At 38.7% G+C, this 24,806-nt stretch overlaps 1 protein-coding gene and 2 long non-coding RNA genes across 13 annotated transcripts in view; 1 reads left to right on the top strand and 2 right to left on the bottom strand.

The window, feature by feature from the left end:
• Positions 1-24,806, bottom strand: part of LOC123572994 (uncharacterized) — a 345,306-nt gene that overhangs the window by 156,448 nt on the left and 164,052 nt on the right. The window lies entirely within an intron of this gene.
• The window catches only part of LOC102129188 (uncharacterized), a 30,858-nt gene continuing 26,041 nt past the window's right edge, over positions 19,990-24,806 (bottom strand). For all 3 annotated transcript variants that reach the window (XR_010586316.1, XR_276317.4, XR_012433613.1), the window contains 3 exons: positions 22,366-22,416; positions 21,168-21,404; positions 19,990-20,527 (listed from right to left, as the gene is read on the bottom strand). This is a non-coding gene — a long non-coding RNA (uncharacterized lncRNA). The remainder of the gene's footprint in view (positions 20,528-21,167; positions 21,405-22,365; positions 22,417-24,806) is intronic.
• Positions 21,359-24,806, top strand: part of UFL1 (UFM1 specific ligase 1) — a 32,592-nt gene continuing 29,144 nt past the window's right edge. The window contains exons 1-3 of one of the 2 annotated variants that reach the window (XM_045391254.3): positions 21,359-21,470; positions 22,663-22,808; positions 23,894-23,922. In XM_045391254.3, coding sequence (XP_045247189.1) covers positions 21,394-21,470; positions 22,663-22,808; positions 23,894-23,922 — 252 coding nt within the window. In that variant the 5' untranslated portion in view covers positions 21,359-21,393. Of the gene's footprint in view, positions 21,731-22,662; positions 22,809-23,893; positions 23,923-24,806 lie in introns of both variants that reach the window. The other variant, XM_005552325.4, reaches the window with a different exon arrangement.

Here is a 24,806-nt window from a genome sequence, read left to right as displayed (position 1 = left end):
CCCCTACTGGGAGGTGTCTCCTAGTTAGGCTACACGGGGGTCAGGGACCCACTTGAGGAGGCACTCTGTCCATTCTCAGAGTTCAAATGCCTTGCTGGGAGAACGACTGCTCTCTTCAGAGCTGTCAGTCAGGGACGTTTAAGTCTGCAGAAGATTCTGCTGCCTTTTGTTCAGCTATGCCCTGCCCACAGAGGTGGAGTCTATAGAGGCAGTAGGCCTTGCTGAGCTGTGGTGGGCTCCACTCTGTTCGAACTTTCTGGCTGCTTTGTTTACCTACTCAAGTCTCAGCAATGGCGGACACCCCTCCTGCCAGCAGGCTGTTGCCTTGCAGGTCGATCTCGGACTGCTGCGCTGGCAGTAAGCAAAGCTCCATGGGTGCGGTACCTGCCAAGCCAGGCATGGGAGGGAATCTCCTGGTCTGGCAGTTGCTAAGACCATGGGAAAAGAGCACTATTTGAGCTGAAGTGTCCCATTTTTCCAGGTACAGTCTGACACCGCATCCCTTGGCTAGGAAAGGGAAATTCCTCAACCCCTCGTGCTTCCCAGGTGAGGTGATGCCCCACCCTGCTTTGGCTAACCCTCCATGGGCTGCATCCACTGTCCAACCAGTCCCAGTGAGATGAACCAGGTGTTCAGTTGGAAATGCAGAAATCACCTGTCTTCTGCATCGATCACACTGGGAGCTGCAGACCAGAGCTGTTCCTACTCAGCCATCTTGGAACAGAGATCGTTCCTGACCATTTTTAATTTAACATTTCAACATCAGCTTCCCTTCCTCAGGGGATGCATGGGTTGTCTCCCTCCAGTCTCTACTCCTGATCCTCTCTCTTCTGGTCTACTCCAAGATTCCCATCAATTATTCCCCAGGCTCTTCCTTAACAAATCTGTGTTCCTCTTGACCTATAATCATGCTTCAGTCTATTTTGTCTTTAAAAAACAACACAAAGTAAAGCAAACAATAACGCCATGCAGCATTTCTAATTCTATTTTTGGTTTTTCATGCTACTTCTCACTCATGATATCTTGTTTCATCAGTTTTATAGTTTGGAATTTAGAGTTAATCTAAATCTATGGAAATATTGAGGGAGTCTGAGTTAAATGTAGATATTTCTGGAGAGTAATTGTATTCTCTTCTGCCAAATACTCATTATCACATTAAATTAATTTTTAGATTTATGAGTATAAAAATCCAAATACCAATTCCATACAAGGCCAGGGCTATATGTATAAACTCAAGAAATACATTATATTTGTCCTACCTAGAGTCAGGGCCTAGAACAAACAAATAACCTTGTCATGTGTCTTTGCTGTTGGGTAGACTTATTTTTTTCCTGGTTTGTCTTTTCACTGTGGAAATATCCCTTTGGGCTGGGTGCGTTGAGACACACCTGTAAGCCCAGCACTTTGGGAAGCTGAGGCAGACAGATTACAAGATCAGGAGATTGAGACCATCGTGGCCAACATGGTGAAACCCTGTCCCTACTAAAAATACAAAAAATAGCTGGGCATGGTAGCATATGCCTGTAATCCCAGCTACTCGGGAGGCTGAGGCAGGAGAATCACTTGAACCAGGGAGTCAGAGGTTGCAGTGAGCCAAGATCATGCCACTGCACTCCAGCCTGGTGACGGAGCAAGACTCCATCAAAAAAAAAAAAAAATCTCTTTGAAGGAACTGACTATATAAACCACCTTGGTTAGGCATAAGGTTATTAATGAATCATGAAAACACAAGTCTCTTGGCATCATAAAATACTGTCATGCAGTCACAAGTCTGGTATTGGCTTACCATACCAAATTCCTACTTTTTAAAATTTTTCAGACAATAGGGAATTCCCTTGTGAATTTAAATAATTTGTTGAATTATATATAGCACATCTCATAGTAGGTGATCTAGTTTTTTATATTGCTGGAAGCAGACATTCCCATGTTTCTCTATCATTAGAGATGGGAGTACTGTCTGTCAAGATAATGTTGTAATGAATAACTGTGATCACAGAGAGCTCCAAAATACCAAGTTTCATATCCTATAAGACATTTATATTTTAATTCATTTTTTGGTAGAAAAAAAATTAATCCAGGATTCTTTACCATTTATATCAAAACAACAGGTTAATAAAACTATGTCGCACAGTTAACTATGAAAATTATATTTAACACAATTTCCGTTTCAGAGAGATGGGGAAAACTAAACCTTAAAAAAAATAAGCAAATTGATTAAGGCCATAAAAATTAAGGGATAGAACTAATATGTGCACTTCGAGCTCCTTTTTAAAAAATCCAAAATAAACAATAGGGTTATATCCTCTAACCTCCAATAACATAAATGTTGACCAGACGGTATAAAATAGCTATTGTTAGAATAAAAATAGAAGAACTATGAAAGAAATCAAGACATAAAAATAGAAGAAGAATCTATTTTAAAAGAAGAAAATTTTTAAAAGAATAGAATAGAACTTGTAGCTGTGAATATCTTGCAATTGCTCCTGACTTCCAGTAATTGCAAACAAAGTAAATCAGATCAAGCTTCAGGCTCAGAGCAACTATTAATGCTTGCAAAATAATTTTTTATAATCTGTTCTACGTCATTTGAACATTAAAGACAGGGGTGAATTAAAAGATCAAGATATTTAGGGGAGAAAATGAAAAAGACAGAAGAGTTCTGCAACTGGTGCCATTTTTTTTTTTTTTAATGTCCATACTCATTAAAGATGTCCATGCTCATGCCAGAAGAGGCACCTGAGAGAATCAGGAGCTTTGCAAAACTTTGAGCAGATTCATGGTGCCAAGGAAACAAAAATTGGAGTTCATTGCCTGCCTAGGACAGGCAAGTGGCAAACATCTGGGGCTTTATTTGATTACCTCTAGATAGAAGGAAAGTCATAATGATTGGAAGATGGCATGAGGGAACTTCTTGGCAATGACAGAATTTTATTTATTGACCTAGTTACAGCATGTGTTTACTTTGTAATAGTTTGTTGAGATTCACCCTTGTGACTTGTGCACTTTGAGTGGATGAGTTAAACAAAACTGTAAATGAACTGGATGTGATCTGAACAAAATATCCAGAGAGCAACACGAGGAAACAAAGAGATGGATAAAATGAAAGACAGATTTAAAGACACTATGGCTAGAAAGTCCAGTAACAGTTACAAAAGGAAAGAATTGAGAAAATGAAGGAGGCACAATATTCAAAGAGATAATGGCTGGGAAAATAATAAAAGAAAAGCCAGAAACCTCTCTAAAGTGCTGAAAAAAATAGTCATCAAACTAGAATTCTATACTATGCCAATTTACTCATCAAAATAAGAGTGAAATAAAGACATTTGCACTAATTCATTCATTCACACAGTTTGTCATTGTTCAACAATTCTTATTGAGCACTTACACTGTCTAGGCATAGGTACCTCCTATTAATGAAAGTAAATAAAGTTGCCACTCTCACAATTCTAGAGGTCAGAGCCTGAAATGGAGCTCATGGGATTCAAATAAGGGTGTCAGCAGGGCTGATTTCTTTTGGAGTCTCCAGGAGGAGTCTGTTCCTTGACCCTTCCAGCTTTTAGACTTAGTATTCATTGACCTGTGTGGCCACATCACTACATGCTCTGCTTGCTTCAGTCATCAATTGCTTTCTCTCCAACTCTGACTTCCCCTGTATCCCTTTTATAAGGATCCCTGTGATTACATTGACACCACTCAGATAATAGGATAATCGAGAATAATCTCCCCATCTCAATATCTTTAACTTAATCACACTTGCAAATTTTATTTTGTCATATAAGGTAACATTCACAGGTTATGAGTATTAAGATATAGACATCTCTGGGGGATGATTATTCAACCTGCCTCAATATGTATGCATTTCTGTTGGATTTTACCTTGGGGTATAAGATGTTTGTTATGTTCAGCATTAGTTAATAATACCAAATAATGTTTCCAAATTGTTGTATTTACTTATATTTCCACCAGCAGTGTTTCACATACTCATCAATACTTGTTTCTGACAGTCTTTTTAATTTTAGCCATTCTGATAGACTTGATGCTGGACAAATATAGACTATAATAGTTTTACTACTACTAACCTTTTGCAGAAAAAACTACTATCAAATCCACCTTATTTTTTTACAATGAAAAAATGGAACCAAGAAAGAAAGAAATAGTAGATGAAAGGTAAAACTCAGGGGAAAATAGATGTTAAACTTTGGATAAATTTATCGTGAATTTGGGGAGTAAAAAATAATGGAATAAAGTTTAAAAATTATTTAAGTGGAAAGGTTAAAGTTTTCCATATTCTTACACTGTTTAAGAGGAGAGTAGATAAAACCTAATGAAAAAATAAGAGGAAGAAACTAACTTTGCCAGGACTGAAGAAGAAGGAAAGGGTATTTCAGAAAGGTAAAACATTCTTTGCAAATATTCAGAGCTCCGAAAGAATCTGGCACATTTCCAGAAAGGCAATAATGTGGCATGTGGCTGAACGCCAGCCTTCATGAAGGGTGCTGAGAAGATTAGGCTGCAATCGGGAGACTAATTTGGGGATAGATTGGGTTGGGCTATTTCAGGATATTTTTCGGAGTCCTACACTTCATTTATTTGACCACTAAAGAGTCATTAACATTTTAAAAACACACAAAACATTTAAATGATTTTAAAAGCACAACTGGCATCACTTGAATTACATTCAATATAATTATGGTTTTAATTTAAATATATTATAAAATGTAAACTGGAATCCACAAAACAGTTAAATAGCAATTGTAATAATCCATGTATAAAGTGGCAATTTAATATTTCACTTCAAGGTACTGGGCTATGTATATCTGTCGATATAAAAATTAATGACATTGGCCGAGCACGATGGCTCACGTCTGTAATCCCAGCACTTTGGGAGGCTGAGGTGGGCAGCTCACCTGAGGTCGGGAGTTCGAGAGCAGCCTGACCAACATGGAGAAATCCCGTCTCTACTAAAAATACAAAATTAGCCAGGCGTGGTGGCACATGCCTGTAATCCCAGCTACTCAGGAGGCAGAGGCAGGAGAATCACTTGAATCTGGGAGGTGGAGGTTGCAGTGAGCTGAGATCTCGCCATTGCACCCCAGCCTGGGCAACAAGAGAGAACGCCATGGAAAAACAAAACAAACAAAAAAACTAATGACATTGTATCTAAACCCAAGTAACATGTAAGTCAAGTTGCTGGTGGTTGCAAAGAGAAGGGAAAGGAAGTGAAAGATGTCAGATACTAGAGGAAAAGAACCTTTGGGATTCAGGAAGTGCTAGGAGATTCCCCTGGTGGTTGGTTCTCCTGCATACCTAGCCCCTACCCAACACACACACACACACACACACACACACACACACACACACGATGTCAGTTTCCATTATTTGGCTCATATGTTATTGAACAAATATCTTCAGGAAAAAAAAAGTATGGATTTAGAACATGATTTCATGTTGCCTGTTGAGAGTATTTCCCTCTCTCTCTCATTTTGTCTGTCTCTCTCTCTCCCTCTCTCTCTCTTTAAAGACAAGATCTCACTCTGTCACCCAGGCTGAAGTGCAGTGGGCTGATCATGGCTTACTATAGCCTTGAACCCTTGGGCTCCAGCAATCCTCCCACCTCAGTCTCCTGTAGCTACGACTACAGGCACATGTTACCATATCCATATCCAGCTAGGTTTTTGGTTTTTTGTTTTGTTTTGTTTTGTTTTTTGTAAAGATGGGGGTCTCACTATGTTGCCCAGGCTTGTCTTGAACTCCTGGCCTTAAGCAATCTGCACTCCTTGCTCTCTCAAAGTGCTGGGATTACAGGTCTGAGCCACTGTACCTGGCTTTCCTTTTTTGTTTAAGATGTTAAAGTATCAGATTTCTGAAATCAATCCCACAAATAATCAGTAATACGTCTAAGACTTCTAAAGATGTTTTTATTTCATGTTGGTTTTTTCTACCAAATTATCCAAAGAAAGCTGTTATAGACAGAAGTTAAATGTGTCAACCCCTATACCCTTATTATGACTTTTCCTAGTACAGTTACAGACTTGAATCTCAATCCTGCCTCTAGTATTGGAATCATGGGTTCAAATAGAACCACTGAATCTTTTTCCCACCATATTCCTATCTATTGTTGCATGTATCATTTGTTTGAAAGATGATTGTCTCATATTGCAAAACAGCACAGATGTGCCTCCTCTTTCTCAGTTATAATGATGAAAATCCCCAGCAAGCAATTATTTTGTGAATGAATTTTATGGAATGCCAATTCATGCTGCAAAACTAATTTATCCTTCTGTTAACAACAAGCATCACCCAAATGTCCCCCCACCTGCCAGAATAAGTACTATGACAAATACAAGATTTTTAAAAAGCAACATGTTTACCAAGTTCTGAAGAAGTATTCAATCATAGCAGTATTACAGATTTTTATGAGGAAAATCCATTAGGGTTTAATATGTTGCAGTATATCACAATCTAGAACATTATACTCTTACAATATTTCAAAGAAGCAGTCTTGTTATAAAGTTGTTTCCATTTCAGAAAAAGCAATTGGAAATTTCTAACTTAACTTATGAAACATTATGCGTACCTTGAGGAGTTCATTATGTCATTATTGGCCCTTTGTTCCCTGATTCATTATTTACAGCTAAATGCTTAAAGATGTAAAAGAAGCTTTACAGTTGGTTGGTATAAATGGTCAAAAGTTTTTTTAAAAAACTCAATGTTTTCTATTATATTCGGGGTTTGGTCTAAACTCTGAGTTTTCTAACAAATACAAAATCAGAAAAGTTCTTGATGCATTATTATGTACAAAATGAATAGTCTGTAATTACTTTACCTACAATATCACCACTACCACCTCCACCAAGATAATCAGTGTGTAAACATCCTTACTTTTCTACCCCATGTCTGAAAGGAAGAAATTTATTTTCTGATATCCAAGCTCAGTCCATCTGTATTAGTTCTCTGTGTCTGCTGTAACAAATGACCACAAACTTGGTGGCTTAAAACAACAGAAATTTCTTCTCTCCTTGCCTCTTTCAGCTTTCGGGGGTGCCAAGTGTTCTCTGGCTTGAGGCAACATCATATCACCTTCTCCTCTTCTGTGTGTCTGTCCTCTGTGTGTCTGTCTTACAACTGTCCCTCCTTTCTTATAAAGATACACATGATTGTGTTTAGGACTGACTCAGATAATCCAGGATAAACATTTCCTCTCAGAGCCTTGACTTTATCCCATCCTTTATCATATAAGGTAAAAATCACAAGTTTCGGGAATTTGACATGGATGTCTTTTGGTGCTTTTGCTTTATTTATTTATTTATTTATTTATTTATTGAGACAGGATCTGGCTCTGTCATCCAGGCTGGAGTGCAGTGGGACAATCTTGGCTCACTGCAACCTCTGCTACCTGGGCTCAAGCCATCCTCCCACCTCAGCCTCCCAAGTAGCTGGGGCTACAGGCATACAACCCCACACTCAGCTAATATTTGTATTTTTTGTAGAGACAGGATTTGCCATGTTGCTGAGGCTAGTCTCAAAATCCTGAGCTCAAGCAATCCACCCACCCTGGCCACTGAAAGTACTGCAATTACAGGCGTGAGCCACCATGCCCAGCCTGGTGCTATTTTTTAGCCCACCACACTGATATGGTTTGGATTCATATCCCCACCCAAATCTCATGTGGAATTGCAATCCCCAGTGTTGGAGGTGGGGCCTGGTGGGAGGTGATTGGATCATGGGGCTAGATTTTCCCCTTGCTATTCTCAGGATAGTGAGTGAGTTCTCATAAGATCTGATTGTTTAAAAGTCTGTAGCACTTCACACTTCCCTCTCTCTTCCCCTTGCTTCAGCCATGTAAGACATGCCTCCTTCCTCTTCACCTTCTGCCATGCTTGTAAGTTTCCTGAGGCCTCCCAAGCCATGCTTCCTCTACAGCCTACAGAACTCTGAGCCAATTAAATCTCTTTTCTTTATAAATTACTCAGTCTCAGGCAGTTCTTTATAGCAATGCAAGAATGGACTAATACAGAATATTGGTACCAGAGAGGTGGGGCATTGCTATAAAGATACCTGAAAATGTGGAAGCAATTTTGGAACTGGGTAATGGGCAGATGTTACAACAGTTTGAAGAGCTCAGAAGAAGACAGGAATGTGAGGAAAAGTTTGGAACTTCCTAGAGACTTGTTAAATTGTTGTGACAGTGAAGTCCAGGCTGAGGTGGTCTCAGATGGAGATAAGAAACTTATTGGGAACTGGAGTAAAGGTTACTCTTGCTATGCTGTAGCAAAGACTGGTGGCATTGTGCCCCCACTGTAGGGATCTGTGGAACTTTGAACTTGAGAGAGATGATTTAGAGTATCTGGTAGAAGAATTTCTAAGCAGTAAAGTGTTCAAGAAGTATCCTGGCTGCTTCTAACGCATATGCTCATATTCATGAGCAAAGAGATGGTCTGAAGTTGGAACATATACTTAAAAGGGAAACAGAGCATAAACATTTTAAAAATTTGTAATGTGGCCAAGTGATAGAAAACAAAAACCCATTTTCAGGGGAGTAATTCAAGCTGGCTGCAGAAATTTGCAAAAGTAAAGAGGAGCTTAATGTTAGTAGCCAAGACAATGGGGAAAATGCCTGAAAGGCATTTCAGAGAACTTCATGGCAGCCCCTCCCATCACAGGCCCAGAGGCCTAGGAATAAATAATGGTTTTGTGTACCAGACCCAGGGCCTTGATACCCTGAACAACCTTGGGACACTGCTCCCTGTGTTCCAGTCACTCCAGCTCCAATCATGGCTAAAAGGGCCCCAGATATAGATAAGGCCACTGCTTCAGAGGGGGCAAGCTGCAAGCCTTGGTGGCTTCCATGTGGTGCTAAGCCTGTGGGTGCACAGAGGGCAAGAGTTGAGGCTTTGGAGCCTCTGCCTAGATTTCATAGGATGTATGAAAACACCTGGATATCCAGGCAGAAGTCTGCTGCAGGGGTGGAACCCTCAGGAGAATCTCTACTATAGCAGTGTAGAGGAGAATTGTAGAGTTGGAGGCCCCACACAAGAGTCCCCACTGGGCACTGCCTAGTGGAGCTGTGAGAAGAGGGCCACTGCCGTGCCGTCCAGACCCCAGAATGGTATATACACCAACAGCTTGTACTATGTGCCTGGAAAAACCACAGGCACTCAACACCAGCCTGTAAAAGCAGCTGAGGGGACTGTACCCCGCAAAGAGATAGAGTCAGAGATGTCCAAGACCTTGGGAGACCACCCCTTGCATCAATGTGGCCTGGGTGTGAGACATGGAGCCAAAGGAGATTATTTTGGAGCTTTAAGATTTAATGACTACCCTTCTGGGTATTGGACTTGCATGGGGCCTGCAGTGCCTTTGTTTTGGGCTGGTTTATCACTCTTGGAATGGGTGTATATACCCAATGCCTGCACTCATGTTGTATCCTGGAAGTAAATAACTCACTTTCAGTTTTACAGGATCATAGACAGAAGGGAATGCCTTGTCTCAGATGAGACTTTGGATGGTGGACTTTTGAGTAAATGCTGGAATGAATTAAGACTTGGGGGACTGTTGAGAAGGGAGGATTGTATTTTGCAATGTGAGAAGAACATGGGATTTGGGAGGGGTCAGGGGTGGAATAATATGGTTTGGATTTGTGTCCCCACCCAAATCTCATGTTGAATTGTAATCCCCAGTATTGGAGGCAGGGCCTGGTGGGAGGTGATTGGATCATGGAAGAAGAATTTCCCCCTTTATATTCTTGTGGTAGTAAGTTAGCTCTCAAGAGATCTGGTTGTTTAAAAGTCTGTAGCACCTCCCCCTTCCCTCTTTCTTCCCCCTGCTTCAGCCATGTGAGACATGCCTCCTTCCTCTTCACTTTCTGCCATGTTGTAAGTTTCCTGAGGCCTCCCAAGCCATGCTTCCTGTACAGCCTGCAGAACTTTGAGCCAATTAAATCTCTTTTCTTTATAAATTACTCAAGTCTCAAGTAGTTCCTTATATCAATGCAAGAATGGACTAATATACATACCATCTATCTATGACTTTACCCCATACTTTTCTGCCCCCTCTGATATTTTCTTGCTCTGATCCCTACCTCTCTTCTGCCTCCCTTTCCCTTTTCCTTGTATCTTTGATTGTTCACTCTTCAACAGTTCTTTCCCCTCATCACAGAATCACATGAGTTTGCTAGGGCTACTGTAACCAAGTACCACAGACTGAGTAGCTTAAATAACAGAAATCTATTTTCTTATGATTCCAGAGGCTAGAATCCAAGATCCAGGTGTTGGCAGGCTTTGCTTTCTTCTGAGGTCTTACTCACTCCTTGGCTTATAGATAGCTTTCTTCTCCCTGTGTTTTCACGTGGTTTTCCTTCTGTAGGTATCTGTGTCTTAAGCATATCTCTTTATAAGTACAACAGGCATATTTGATTAGAGTACCCTAATGACTTCATTTTAACCTACTTACTGTTTAAAAACCCTATCTACAAATATAGTCACATTCTGAGGTACAGGGAGTTAGGACTTCAGCATATACATTTGGAAGGACAGAATTCCATCTATAACACATAGCACTCTTCCCCATTCTGGAAAAAAAAATAATCTAAAGAGCTACTACTTCAAACTACCAGCTATATCAGGCATTTACTACTCATCAAATGATCTGTGCTCCCTGACATTTCTCAACTCTGTTGCTATAAGGTGAAGCCCTGGGACTAACTTTGGGTTGGCAGTACTACATTTTTAATGGACCAGGAGGGGCTTATACTATGAAAATACGGATGTAAAAAAGAAAGGTAGTTTCACTTTAGAATCACAGTCTGATAATATTGGCAACAAATTGATTATACTTTTGTTTTCACAAAAATTAATTGATATACTATTCTCAGCAGCACTTTGTCCTCATGCCTCTTTAACTTTCATTAATGAAGACTATAAGAAACAGCTTTATAAAGTCAATCAGGAAATGTACTATAAGAAAATTATTTTGCATATCTCCAAAACTCTTTGCTTCTTCAGAGTACTCCATTTAACATTTTGGTCAAGGATCTTTTAACTCATATATTTGTTTGGTTAGTTTTTGTTTTTGGTCATTTGTTGTGCCTAAAGCCATGAGTGGGGGTGCATATTTTACAACTACAATATAATGTAACCTCAGTGAGATAACAACTGGAGTAACTGTAGTCATCCATGCATTTCCTATGTCTAGAACAGGTTCTCAGTAAACACATTAGCAAACTTTACAGGACTATATGGCCTGAATATCTGCATTGTTACTTTTTCCTAACCTTGATTTTCTTTTCTTTCTCATTTTTTCTATACCTAATTATTTTATGTGTCCTTGATAGAATAATTAGTTCTATTTCAATAAAAATTCTGAAAATATATTTAATAAACATTTAACTAAATGAATTATCTGAATTGATATATATAGTGTTTGAAATTTTGTGAATGAGGCAATGCTAGGGAGAGCCCTAGCAAGAGACTTTCTGCATTCATCTTAAATCAAGTCAGCAGTCATCACAGAATGGGTTAAAGCAGCAATTTTCAAAGTGCCAATCAGGAAACTCTGGTGTCCCCAAAATCTTTCAAGGGATCTGTGAGATTAAATATTATTTAGGTGAATAGGCATTTACTATTTTCATTTTCAATAACTATTCTAACATTTTTTCCATTTTAATTTAAATATGATCAATATTGATAGATATAGCCATATAAACAAAAGCCCTTTGGGGGTCTTCAGAAGGTTTAAGACCACAAGTTTCTCAAAATCAAAGTGTGAGAAACAATGGGTTAAAAGAAGGAGCTCATGCCTCTATGTTGTACAAAAAGAAATAGTTTCCTTTTCATTATTCCATTGGTTCACTAATCATAGGAAAGACCCATGATGTCAATTAGGTACCACTGTGAAACTTTAAAAAAACACTTTATAAAATGAGAGGAATCTGAGTAATGGCTACCCAAATAAACAATTTATAGATCTAAGGACCCAGTCCCAAAGTATGTTTTCTTTTTTACTTCCATCCTACATCTACTTAAGTCCAAACCAGAATTATCCACTCTCAGTTATTGGCTCCTGAGAAATTAGGATCTCTCTCTGTCTTACATTCCTGACATATTCCATCAGTGACCCTTATATTTCTGATGCCACTGCCCAGAAGTCTTTTTATTAGGCTATTTTCGGAGGGAGGGTGGCCTTACTCTGGAATGGCAACTGTATTTCTCAAGTGCCAACTCTGACATATTAATAACAGCTGTCTGAAACATTGTTTGAGAAGGATTCTGAAGCTGTTTCCTGGCTTAGCAAGACAAATGCCATAATTGATTAGAGGTCTACCCTGGTTACAAGAAGGAAGAGTGTTAGCTTATGTGCTGTGTATTTGCTGACCCTGTGAAATCAATTGGAATTGCAATGGTCAAACAGATGTAGAGCAAGACCATAAATGCCTACTCCATGCAAAAATTACATAGAAATATAACTACTCTGATGTATAATAACGGGTATCAGCAATAATCGCTTCTTCATAAACAAACTCTATCTGCTTAAAATATAAGCATAAGTTTTATAATTCAAAAAGCAAATAAATACATAAGAATATAAGAATTGCCTTGAGAGTTTGTAATAACATAGCCTGTATATCTATGTATCTAAGTATCTGAAAACAATTCTAACTTTCACATTAACTAGGATAGATGCCAACTACCCTTGATTTTGCCTCTATTAGGAACTTGACCAGGCTTTCCTGCAGACACAATCTTCTCAGAATGGAATCCAGGCAGGTTAATTTTAGGGATGCCAATTGTGGCTCTTCACAAATTCCAGATGTCACTGCTGTGGCTATAGTGTGGTATCTGCTGAAAGTATTCCATTTCTTTACAACATATCATCTTACTGGCATAATTATTAATGCATACAGAAGAAGATGGGGAGGTGAAAGAGAAGGAGAATAAGAAGGAGGAGGAAATTGTGAAAGCAGGAGGAGGACATGGAGAAAGAAGAAAGAAGATGAAGAAAAGAAAAGGTGCAAGAGATAAAGAAGAGGGATACAAGTCGCTTTTGGAGTAAGAGATAAAGAAGAAGGATACAAGTCACTTCTGGAGATTTGAGCCAGTCTGGGTTTTTCCTTGCTTGACAGGAAGCATAGATATAACTATATATTTCTTTAGAATGTGTTCTTGTGACTATTTGCTCTACAGTGACACACCACTGTTTAGCAGTGATACAAGCTGGCAATATATCCCTTTAAATCACATTCTGTTGATGAAATAGAAGAATTTTCAGCTCCTCTGAGAATGGAACCCAAGCACTGACAAGAACACTCACTTTTTCCTTTGTGAATTTGCCTTTTTGTCATTTTGCCTGAGAGCTATACTGTGAAGAAGTAGACACAAGAAAGCAAGAGATGCCTGGGGCTGATAAATCTGGCTCTAAATACAATATTGTGAAGAGATTGGGAAAAAAAAAAAAAAACAGAGCCAGAGAGGACTCATATAGAATTTGCTTTCTTGGGAACAAAAGAATATACTTAGCGCTTTAAAATAAATAAATATATTTGCAGCACAATGTTCACAAAAACATGGCTCTACAGTGGAATTCTGATAATATAATCACAAGTAACATTAATGAGAAATAAATGGGGCAGAAATATATATAAATGGAGAACTTTATAGTTTACAAAGCATTTATATGCATTTGACTTCATTTGTCAGACTACAAACATGATGTATAAGTGATAAAACAATACAAAGCAGAAATGATGCTAGTTATTGCTTTATTGCTGCAGGGCAAAGGTCACAGTGAGCAGAACCTTGCTCCCTACACCCCGACAAAAACTAAAAATATCAAAAGGGATGTTTAAACCTTGTTTTAAAGTGAGAAGAAAAAGAAATACATAGGAAAGCAGGAAACATTCTAAAACAAATGATTAAATGGATGGCTTTGTGGGATTTAGGTTAAGAAAATGATGATTATTAGGAATCAGTATGAGTTCCTTTAAGTCTTGAAAAATTACTCCCTGTAAAACTGATAGATTTGAATTCTATAATTCCACAAGCAAGGCAGCATTCTGTGATCTTCCCCTGGGACATAAAGAGAAATATGGTATTTAAGACAATCAAACTCTAAGTTATATATTAACTCTCTTCTATAAAATAAATACATCACACTGTTAAATGTTCTTTATATCCAAAAACTTTTAAATCTAGAATCCTAATGATTCAAAATCACCACCTTATCACAATATGTCCTTGATTTTTTATTAATCAATCTTATTAATTGAGTAAAGATATAATCATATTTATGAAATTTATAGATGATAGGTGATGCAGAAATAACAATGTCGAATATTAGATTTACATTTTGAAATGATCTCAAGTTGTTCAACTAATTGGAATAACTTGTACTTTGCAGTAATCTCAGGGCATAACAAAGACGGCCCCACTGCTGACCTCAAAAAGTATTGGTTGAAACAATGAATGAATAAATGAATGAATAGGTCAAAACTAACAAGGTAAAATTTATCAAATAAAATTAATTTTTTCAGCTACAGAATAGACTAAACCTGGTTTGATGGTAATTTAGATAAATACCAGACAGGTGCAGTTCATTACTGGTTCAATTTAGGCCAAGAGTCCAATGAACAAGGGTAAAATATCTAACAAAATTAATCTCACTGTCTCTTATGTGTTCCAGTCAGACTACATGTAAAATACAAAATTCCTTCTGGACATTACTTTTTAAAATTGACACTGGCAAACTAGAGTTCAACAACTTTATTCTGATTGGGCAGCCAGAATATTAAGAGGTCTGATAATCTTGTCAGGACATACAATTGAAGAATCTGGGATGCTTAACTTAAAAAAAGAAAACAGGTAGGAGGGACATGCTTCAGATATTTGGAGGGCTGTCATAGGAAAGATATATTACAGTCAGTCTGTTTATCTCTTAAGGAAACCATATGGGAAACAGATCTTGCTTTAGCAGTACCAGGAAGAAATTTCTAAGAGTTACATCTGTCCAAAAACAGATTCATTTACCTTGCTAAAAACGGAACACTTCATCACCTTAAGGATCCAAGCAAAACTAAATAATCTGCCAGGGGCTTTGCAAAGAAATTATTCCTGTGTTAGGTAGAACACTAGCATAGATAACTTGAAGAGCCTTTCTGGGTTTAGTATTCTATTTTTCTATGGCCTTGGAGGGTCCTGTTGCCTCCATCTTCAACAGTATCATAACATTTCTTTTCATTAATGTATCTTCTTCCAATTTAATACCTGATGAGGTCTATCTTTCTTCTAAGCCCCCATTGTTCTTAGTTGCTAATGAGGTAGTCCTTCTGTGATAGTTAATTTTATGTGTCAGTTTGACTGGGCTAACGGATGCCGAGATACCTGGTAAAACATTATTTCTGGCTATGTCTGTGAAGGTGTTTACAGAAGAGACTAGTATCTGAATTGGTAGACTGAGTAAAAAAGATGCTCTCACACATTTCGATGGGCATCGTACCATCCATTGAGGGCCTGAATGGAATAAAGAGGCAGAGAACAGTGAATTTGCTTTCTGCTTGAGCTGGAACAGCCATCTTCTCCTCCTCTCAGACATCAGCACTCCTGGTTCACAGGCCTTCAAACTCAGACTGAATTACACCACCAGCTTCTATGGTTCTCCAGCTGTCAGATCCTGGGACTTCTCAGCCTCCATAATCACCTGAGCCAATTACTGTAATCTCTCTGTTACTCTGGAGAACCCTGACTGTTCTGTGAAAGGGCCACCCATATATGCAAAGTTCCCCCCAAATGCCAGAGGAGCTGAGAAATCAAAGAATGAGGTAGAAAAATCCAGTTTGTCAGTAACGGAGGTAACTTACAGATGGAAGTGTGGTCTTGGGCAGCGGCAAGACAGATAGATCTTTAAACCTGTTACCTCCCAACCCAGAGCTTATATACTACAGTGAAAGGGTATAAGTGCTCTCTATGCAAGACAATTAAAGGCAATCCTCCAGAACAGGCAACAAAGATATATATTTGTCACAGCCTGTAAAATGTGGGATAACATCAAGATTGACATGTTTTTTCTCCAGGGACAGTAAATAAAGTAGGAATCAGGAGGCATTCATGGGACTGAGGATACTCAAAAATCATTATAGCAGATTAGCATTTCAGGTGGAGTCACTTTTGTCTCCACACTAATACGGCTTCTTTATGATCCTACAATCTGACTTCTATTGCAACCATGGCAGGAAAAAAAGAAACAATCCCCTGTCAAAAGTCACACCCTGGCTGGGCACGATGGCTCACACCTGTAATCCCAGAACTTAAAGAGGCCAAGGTGGGAGGATCACTTGAGGCCAGGAGTTTGAAACCCACCTGGGCAACAGAGCAAGATCTCATCTCTATTTTTAAAAATAAATAAATAAATAAAGTAAAAGGCATAACCTTTTTGCTGTAATAGCCAGTGGTCCCGAATTATTTTCCTTTTCCTTGACTCTGTAGTTATTGTTAACTATCCTTCCTCTATAATTTTTTGCTTCTCTAATTACTTTCCTCTTTTTCAGTGGCCTTTTTCCTCTCCTTCCACTCATGAATCATAGTGTTTTCCTAAGGCACTAATACTTGCTATGTTTAGATTTTCACTACCATTTTTGATTATGGGATTAGAATAATTTTTAAATCTTTATTACAATAGGATAATGTCAGTGATACAATTAACACTATGTCTTCGTAATTTCCCTATGTGACAAACAGTGAATACTGATTTGTTTGACAATACCCAATTGTAGTTACTTAGTTTTATTTTCCTAGTTGACCTGGGGAAAGTATTTCAAAGTTTATAGTTGTATTTTCCTGACAGACAAGGAGAAAATGCTTCAAATTTTATTTTTTTAAGTTTATCGTGGAGGAACTTTACCAGATCACACTTGATAAACTATCAGGGTGGCCATCAATTCAAATTATACATGAGGCAATACTTTATTGCCCTTCATATTTTAAAGTGAGTCTAAGGATAGTGTCACAAATCATGTACAGAGCGCAGCTGAAGATACCATCAATCCTCCCCCATCATCTACATATCAAAAATCAACTTAAGTTTGTAGACACAACCACAACTATTAGAATATTTTGTAGAGAATGGAAGTTCTTTTTTTTTTTTTTTTTTTTTTTGAGACGGAGTCTCGCTGTGTCTCCCAGGCTGGAGTGCAGTGGCGTGATCTTGGCTCACTGCAAGCTCCGCCTCCCGGGTTCACGCCATTTTCCGGCCTCAGCCTCCCGAGTAGCTGAGACTACAGGCGCCCGCCACCACGCCCGGCTAGTTTTTTGTATTTTTAGTAGAGACGGGGTTTCACCATGTTAGCCAGGATAGTCTCGATCTCCTGACCTCGTGATCCACCTGCCTCGGCCTCCCAAAGTGCTGGGATTACAGGCTTGAGCCACCGCGCCCGGCCGAGAATGGAAGTTCTATTTCCCAAGTCTACACAAAGCTTGCTCTTCAAAGGAATCTCTCATCTGTTATTAAATAGCCACTTGGGATTCTTACCATTATTCTAGGCATGAACTGTATTTATTAAAGCTCTACTTAATATCAGATATTAGCCAACACTGAAATATCCTCCACTCAAATGCTTATTACCCATTCAAAATAACTGAAAGTGTAGTTAGAGTATATGGTTGCCAGGTGGAGATATTTAAGTTATATGATCTCAGAGTCTGAACAAATTGTGCATCCCATCAATGGTCTAGACCAGAGCTGTACAATAAAACTTTCAGTGAAGATGAAGATGTTTTTCTAAACTATCCCATATGATAGCCATGAGGCACACATGACTACTGAGAATCTGAAATGTGCCTAGTGCAACTGAAGGACCACATTATCAATTTTATTTAATATTAATTAATTTACATTTAAATAGCTTCATACATCTATTGAGTACACATGGGATGAAACAAGCCTAGTCTCTAGAAAATATAACCATCAATTATTCTTATGGTTTCCTTTCTTAGGAATAAATGTACATGTTAGTAGCATTAACATAGTACTATTGTGCCAAAGTATACCGCTGCACCAAAACATTTACACTGACTTACTCATATAAAGGACATTCACAGAATACAACAGGTACTATGTACTAGTTGTCATGCTAAGTGCTGAAGAACTTTCAGGAGTTCCTTTAGGAGCTCAGAATATTGAGAGATGCAGTAAATAAGTTAATAAACTACAATATAAACTACAATTCTTGCTATTAAAGTCATCTAAATAAAGAATTGTGGAAACACAACATATAGAATAAGGTTTCAAGGTTTCATTGAAGACTTTTAAGCTGGGACACCATGAAGAAATATGTTACAAAATAATATGCAGGGACGAGGGTTGGGGGGCATGAGGAAGTGGACAGGCATTCTAGTAAAGACAGGGGGTCCTGAAAGGGCTTCGTGAGGCTAGGATACAGAAGACTCTTCTCCATGTGTTGTGCAGCAGCAGAGATGTTGCCAGAAAGTAGGCTCGTCTGATTGTGAGAGTCTTATATTGGAAGCCAGAAGTTTGGCTGCCAAGTGGTCACATACTGCCCTAAACTTCCCCTACTGTTAGAATTTTTACACTTTTATTCTAAGTACTTATCTTTTTAATCTGCTTCATTAGATTTCTAAATGGTTACGGCCAGACCATATCTTCCTTATCCGCATTGTGCTCCATGGCATCTGATAGAGAATTAATAAATGTGTTTTAGGAATGAACGTTTCTGCTTGTTTTGAAGTTTGATTCTCTCTGGAACCACACTACCCACCATCTTCCAAACTACCTCTTTGACTTCTGGTGTTTTCCCTCTTGGTCCATAATCAGGTAGCCATTGTCATTTTCTAGCAGTACTTAGTGAAATGTTTTATGACTGAGTGACCTGTCTTTTAAATAAAGCTGGGGAATTTAATAGACAAATACGTTTATGGCATTGGATTTGAGTTGCCCACAGTAATGTACTTAGATGGAAAAGAAATTGAAATAGCTCCCCTTTACCAACTCTATCAATATATGATTAAAAGGAATATTTTTATTTTTATTTTAGTTTTTAATTTTTGTGGCTACATAGTAGGTGTATATATTTACGGAGTACATGAAATATTTTGATACAGGCATACAGCATGTAATTATCACATCAAGGTAAATGTAACATCCCTTACCTCAAGCATTTCCTTCGTGTTACAATCCATTTGTACTTTGTTTTTTAAAATGTACAATTGAATTATTACTGACTATGCTTCCAGAAAGGTGTCCCGATCCAGACTCCAAGAGAAGGTTTTTGGATTTTGCACAACAAAAAATTGAAAGCAAATCCATAAAGTGAAGCAAGTTTATTAAGCAAAGAAATGAAAGAATGGCTATTCCATAGGCAGAGCAACGGCCTGAGCTGCTGGCCTAAAGATACCTACAGTTATTTCTTGATTACATGCTAAACAAGGTGTAGATTATTCACAAGTTTTCCAAGGAAAGGTGTGGGCAATTCCCAGCGCTGAGGGTTCCTCCCCTTTTTAGACCCATATAAGGTAACTTCCATATGTTGCCATGGCATCTGTGCACTGTCATGACACTGGTGGGAGTGTCTTTTAAGATGCTAATGAGTTATAATTAGCATATAATGAGCAGTGAAGATGACCAGAGGTCACTCTCTTCACCATCTTGGTTTTTGGTGGATACACCAAAAAATAAATAAATAAATAAATAAATAAAAAGGTGGATACCTGTTTTATCAGCAAGGTCTTTATGACCTGTATTTTCTCCCTGCGGGCCTCCTATCTCACCCTGTGACTAAGAATGCCTAACCTCCTGGGAATGCAGCCCAGTAGGTTTCAGTCTTATTTTACCCAGCCCCTCAAGATGGAGTTGCTCTTGTTCAAACGCCTCTGACAACTACAGTCACGCTGTTGTGCTATCAAATAGTTGAAATTATTCTAACTGGAACAATATTTTTTAAATAGTAAAGACTAAGACATATGAACTCCAAATATCTGAGCCAGGTCCCAATCAACTCAGAAAGTTTATTTACATTTTAGGGAGACATGGGACAGCAATCAATACATGTAAGATAAACATTGGTTTGAGCTGGAAAGGCAGGAGGACTCCAAGTGGGGAGGAGGGTTCCATGTCATAGGTAGGTAAGAGACAGTTGCATTCTCTGATGAGCCTTTCCAAAGGAGGAAATAAGACTTGCATTTATCTTAGTAAGCAGAAGGGTGACTTTGAATAGAATGGGAGGCCCATTTGCCCTAAGCAGTTCCCAGTTTGACTTTTCCCTTTAGCTTAGTGATTTTGGAGTCCCAAGATTTTCCATTCACAGATACAAAAGAGAAAGGTACACCTGAGTAAATAACTACTCAACAAGGAAGCAGGATACATGTTCTCTTTGCTTCCCCTGTTTCCTTGATAGCCATGCGCGCTTATGTTTATATTCCTCATTGTTTGATGAAGCTAATCATCAAAATAAGAACTAGGAAAGACTCTAGAACTCCACAGGAAAGCAATTATACAGCCTTTATGACATGCGAATTTATTCACTCTGCAAAAAAAAAAAAAGTAATTACTTTCTGTAGTGTCTCCCATGTATCTCCCAAAAGGCACACGTCTGGGTGCATGTAAAAATTAACACGAAAGCCTATACAAACAGGAATTCTTAAGAGTTAACAGCTAGAGAAGAGAGGTGCCAGTCTTTGCCCAGGCTTATCCCTCCGCACCCTCCCCCAAAACAAATGGCGGACAGAAGAAAAAAAACATAGTAGTTACTACAACTATTACTCTACGGAAATATTAGGGGTAGTGAAAACAAACTTCTTTTTTTTTTTTTTTTTTTTTTTTTTTTTTTTTGAGACGGAGTCTCATGCTGTTGCCCAGGCTGGAGTGCAGTGGCGCGATCTCGGCTCACTGCAAGCTCCGCCTCCTGGGTTCACGCCATTCTCCTGCCTCAGCCTCCTGAGTAGCTAGGACTACAGGCGCCCGCCACCGCGCCCGGCTAATTTTTTGTATTTTTTTTAGTAGAGACGGGGTTTCACTGTGGTCTCGATCTCCTGACCTTGTGATCCGCCCGCCTCGGCCTCCCAAAGTGCTGGGATTACAGGCTTGAGCCACCGCGCCCGGCTGAACTGAGCCCTGCATCCTGCCCACGACCCCCTCAGCCACCCACCTAGCTGCGCACCACCCACCTAACCGCGGCGGCCCCACCAGCCGGGAAGAATCCCCAGCGCCGCGACAGCACCAAAGCACTTCGGCGCGCCTCCGCACCTCGAGCGGCGCAAACGTTTGGTGTGTCTGCGTCTGGGGCGGAGCCTCTTGTCCCTCTGCGCGGCCCGTTCCGCCTTTCTTTTCCTCCCACCGCCTGTCGGCTGACGTGTCTGCAGTTCCTCCGCGTCTACTGCGAGTCAGGCCGTGATGGCGGACGCCTGGGAAGAGATTAGGCGGTTGGCGGCCGACTTCCAGCGGGCGCAGTTCGCCGAGGCCACGCAGAGGTGCCTGACCCTCCCTCTCTTTTGTGGAGCCCAAATTAGGCCGTGGGCTGACACTCCTGTATCTGGGACTTTAGACCCGCGGCCCTGCATCCCGGATCTTCTCACTGCTTGTCACCATTCCCTCCTCCTCCCTCCGCCCCGAGCCTGGATCGCAGTTCTAAGTCCAACGCTCGGCCGGCAAGTCCGCAGCCTAGGACGCCCTGGAGCCCCCCAGCCTCAGCGAGACGCTGGCGCGCCCCGCCCCACCATGGACGGGGCAGGTGATTTCGAGCTGCCTTTATTGAGAGTTCCTCTGACCCTCCCTTACCCACCAGCCATCAAATCACTGTGACATCTTGGCTGTTACACACTTCCTGATCTAGAATGAGCTCCAAAGAAGAGGCTAATTCCTCCCCTCCCCGCCCCGCCCCCCGACCCCAGTACAGTAGTTGGCAAATAGTATGTTGACCCTTAAAACTTTTTGCCTTTTTATCTCTCGTAACAGACCTAGGGCTAGACCCATGACCCCATCTGTCATTCAGGTCACTGACATTTTCTACCAGCCCACTAACCTTTGGAGGATGTGTCCAGAGCAGCCTAACTCTGCTTTTTTAAAATAACGCTAATAGAAGCCTTTCTATTCTTTGACCACTTCCTACCTGCGATGTTTTATTTTGAGCCGGAAGACAGCAATCGCCTTATGCTGTATTTTCTACCACTGATAGCAAACTCGTAACTGCATGGGTAACTTACCAGTAGCAGTTATGATTTCATTAGGCCACATCCCCTGCCTGCTTGTAGACCATGTGTGTAAGTGAGGCAATTATGCACTTAATTTAAAAGAAAATTCTGATTAAACTGGAAATTAAAGTAGGGCATTCTTTTTGTTTGTTTTTTCTTTTTTCTTTTTTCCTACCTCAGCAAATGTCTTCAATTTTCTATTCAGATTTGAAGATTGGAAGCAGGCCTGTAAGAGACAACAGACTTGAAATTTGTGATAGGAGGATGTGTACCAATTAAATAAATGATTTAAGCATATGTAAACCTACTTACTCTGAAAGTTTTTTTTTTAACATTGAATCAGTTAGTGAAAAACATAGATTTTGTGATGTAGAAATTAGTGACTACACAAACTTTTTAAAAGCCTGTGTTAGTTTTGAGCACCAGTGTATCAAGTGGACTTTTGAAACTTAACTGTTTTTCTTTCCCTCAGGTTGTCCGAGCGAAACTGCATTGAGATTGTTAATAAGTTGATTGCTCAGAAACAGCTAGAAGTAGTTCATACACTCGATGGAAAGGAATATATTACTCCAGCCCAAATTAGTAAGGAAATGAGAGATGAGCTACATCTCCGAGGTGGTAGGTAATTCTTTAGTGGTTTTTTTTTCTTGAATTTTTGGAAGGGGCAAAACAAAAACCTGTAAACATGTCATTGCATACTAAATTATAGATTATAAGATATCCTTTTCAATTGTTGATAATCAGGCTTAATATTTTGGGGGTTCATGTAAACATGGTCATATAATTTAAATGAACTCAAATGTTATCACTTAACAAAATAGTTTATCATTTTGAGTTATGTGTACTATATGTGAATTGTTTCTTTTTACAATTCCTTAATTTATTGCATGACTCAGGGAAGGGTATTCAGCTGCCTGTTATTAGGTGGTAATTGTGAAGGGGGACAGTATCTTACAGGATTATAGGTTTTTGAAAATCAAGGCTGTATTTCTTTTTAAGGCTTACTTATACTTACAAATTAGATAACTCAATCCAGTGTGGTACTACACCAATCATATTGTATGAAATACTATTAAAAGCACACACAAAGTTAGTTTCCTTTGTCTTCTTAAAATTTGAACAGAGTACCAGGCATATTTGAATACTATTTGATTAAAATAGAATTAACTATGAAAGCATCTCTTCATATTATCAGAGGGTAACATTGGTCTTTGTTTTTTGTTTTTTTTTTATCAATTTTCTTTCACAGTCCCTTTAAAATATGAGTTATAATTTGAAATTCTTAACAGATATTCTTATGCTGATATGTAGAAACCTAACGTTTAGTATCAAATAATTGAAAAACGTTCATCTTAATTTAGCTGTCAATATCTCTTTGATCACAGTAGATAAATTCTGAGTTGTGAAGAGAAATGAATATATCCATAGATATAGCCAATTTGTGTGCCAGTTGGTGCTCATAATTGGCCTGATGTTATTTTAAAAAAAAAAAAATTTTTGGAAAGTAAATTATTGCTTGTGGCTTCAGCCATGAAGACTTACTCAGCCATCAGCTAATGGTGTGTGTTTGAAGACATTAATTATTCTGGCTTTCTGTTCTATGCAGAAGGACTTTGACCAAAACTTAAATGTTAGAATTTATAGCTTTGGGTTGGTGTGTACTCATATGTCATTTAAAATAAATGGATGTCTTTTCTTCAAAGGTCGAGTAAACATTGTTGATCTACAACAGGTAAGTTTTAAATTTATAAAATTTTTGCTTTAATTTCTCAATTTTTTGATACTGTGAATTTGTTAAAGTATTCACTAATGCTGGTATCATATTTTGTATAGTGTTTGTAAAGAAATAGTTATGTAAGTCTCACTGATACACTGAATTGATTTAATAAGTTCTGATACATTGAAATGATTTAATAAATTTTGATTTATTGAAATTATTTAATAAGTTGGCCTTATTAAAGAGTTGGCCAACTCTTCCCCAGTTGGCTTTCTTATTATTAATTTTTTACCAAATGAAGTCATAGTTATCATCTTATGTAAGTTTATGTAATTTTGGGAGAAAAATCACCAGTTTCAGGTTTATATGTTTTTAGTATATGAAACTAATAGAGAAATATTTTTAAAAGCAGAAGCTACTTTCAAAAAATACAAATATATATGTCATTACCAAGGTACACTATAAACAAGAAGCCAGAAAATTTTCTGTAAAATGCTGTCTGTTATATAAATATGTAATTTACTGCTTTATATAAACTTACTAGCAAGTGACAGTGTAATTCTTTAGAACTAAAAATAAATAAGCAATGCACCTCTAATTTTTTATTTGGCCAATGCTTTTTGTATTATTTCAGATTGATTCAAAATTTAAGAATAAGCAATTTCTTTCTTTTTCTTTCTTTTTTTTTTTTTTTTTTTTGAGATGGGGGTCTCCCTGTGTTGCCCAGGCTGGTCTCAAACTCTTGAACTGAAGGGATCCTCCCGCCTCATCCTCCCAAAGTGCTGGGATCTAGGCATGAGTCACCATGCCTGGCCAGCAATTTCTTTAAAAATATAGTTCTAAGTGTATATTGTCAAACTTAAGAAACAATGCAAACTTATCACTAATAGAATTTGTGT

Source organism: Macaca fascicularis, chromosome 4 (assembly GCF_037993035.2).
Source record: "Macaca fascicularis isolate 582-1 chromosome 4, T2T-MFA8v1.1".
Classification (NCBI taxonomy): domain Eukaryota; kingdom Metazoa; phylum Chordata; class Mammalia; order Primates; family Cercopithecidae; genus Macaca; species Macaca fascicularis.
Note: the sequence above shows the minus strand (reverse complement) of the source record. Positions and strands in the feature narration are given on the sequence as shown.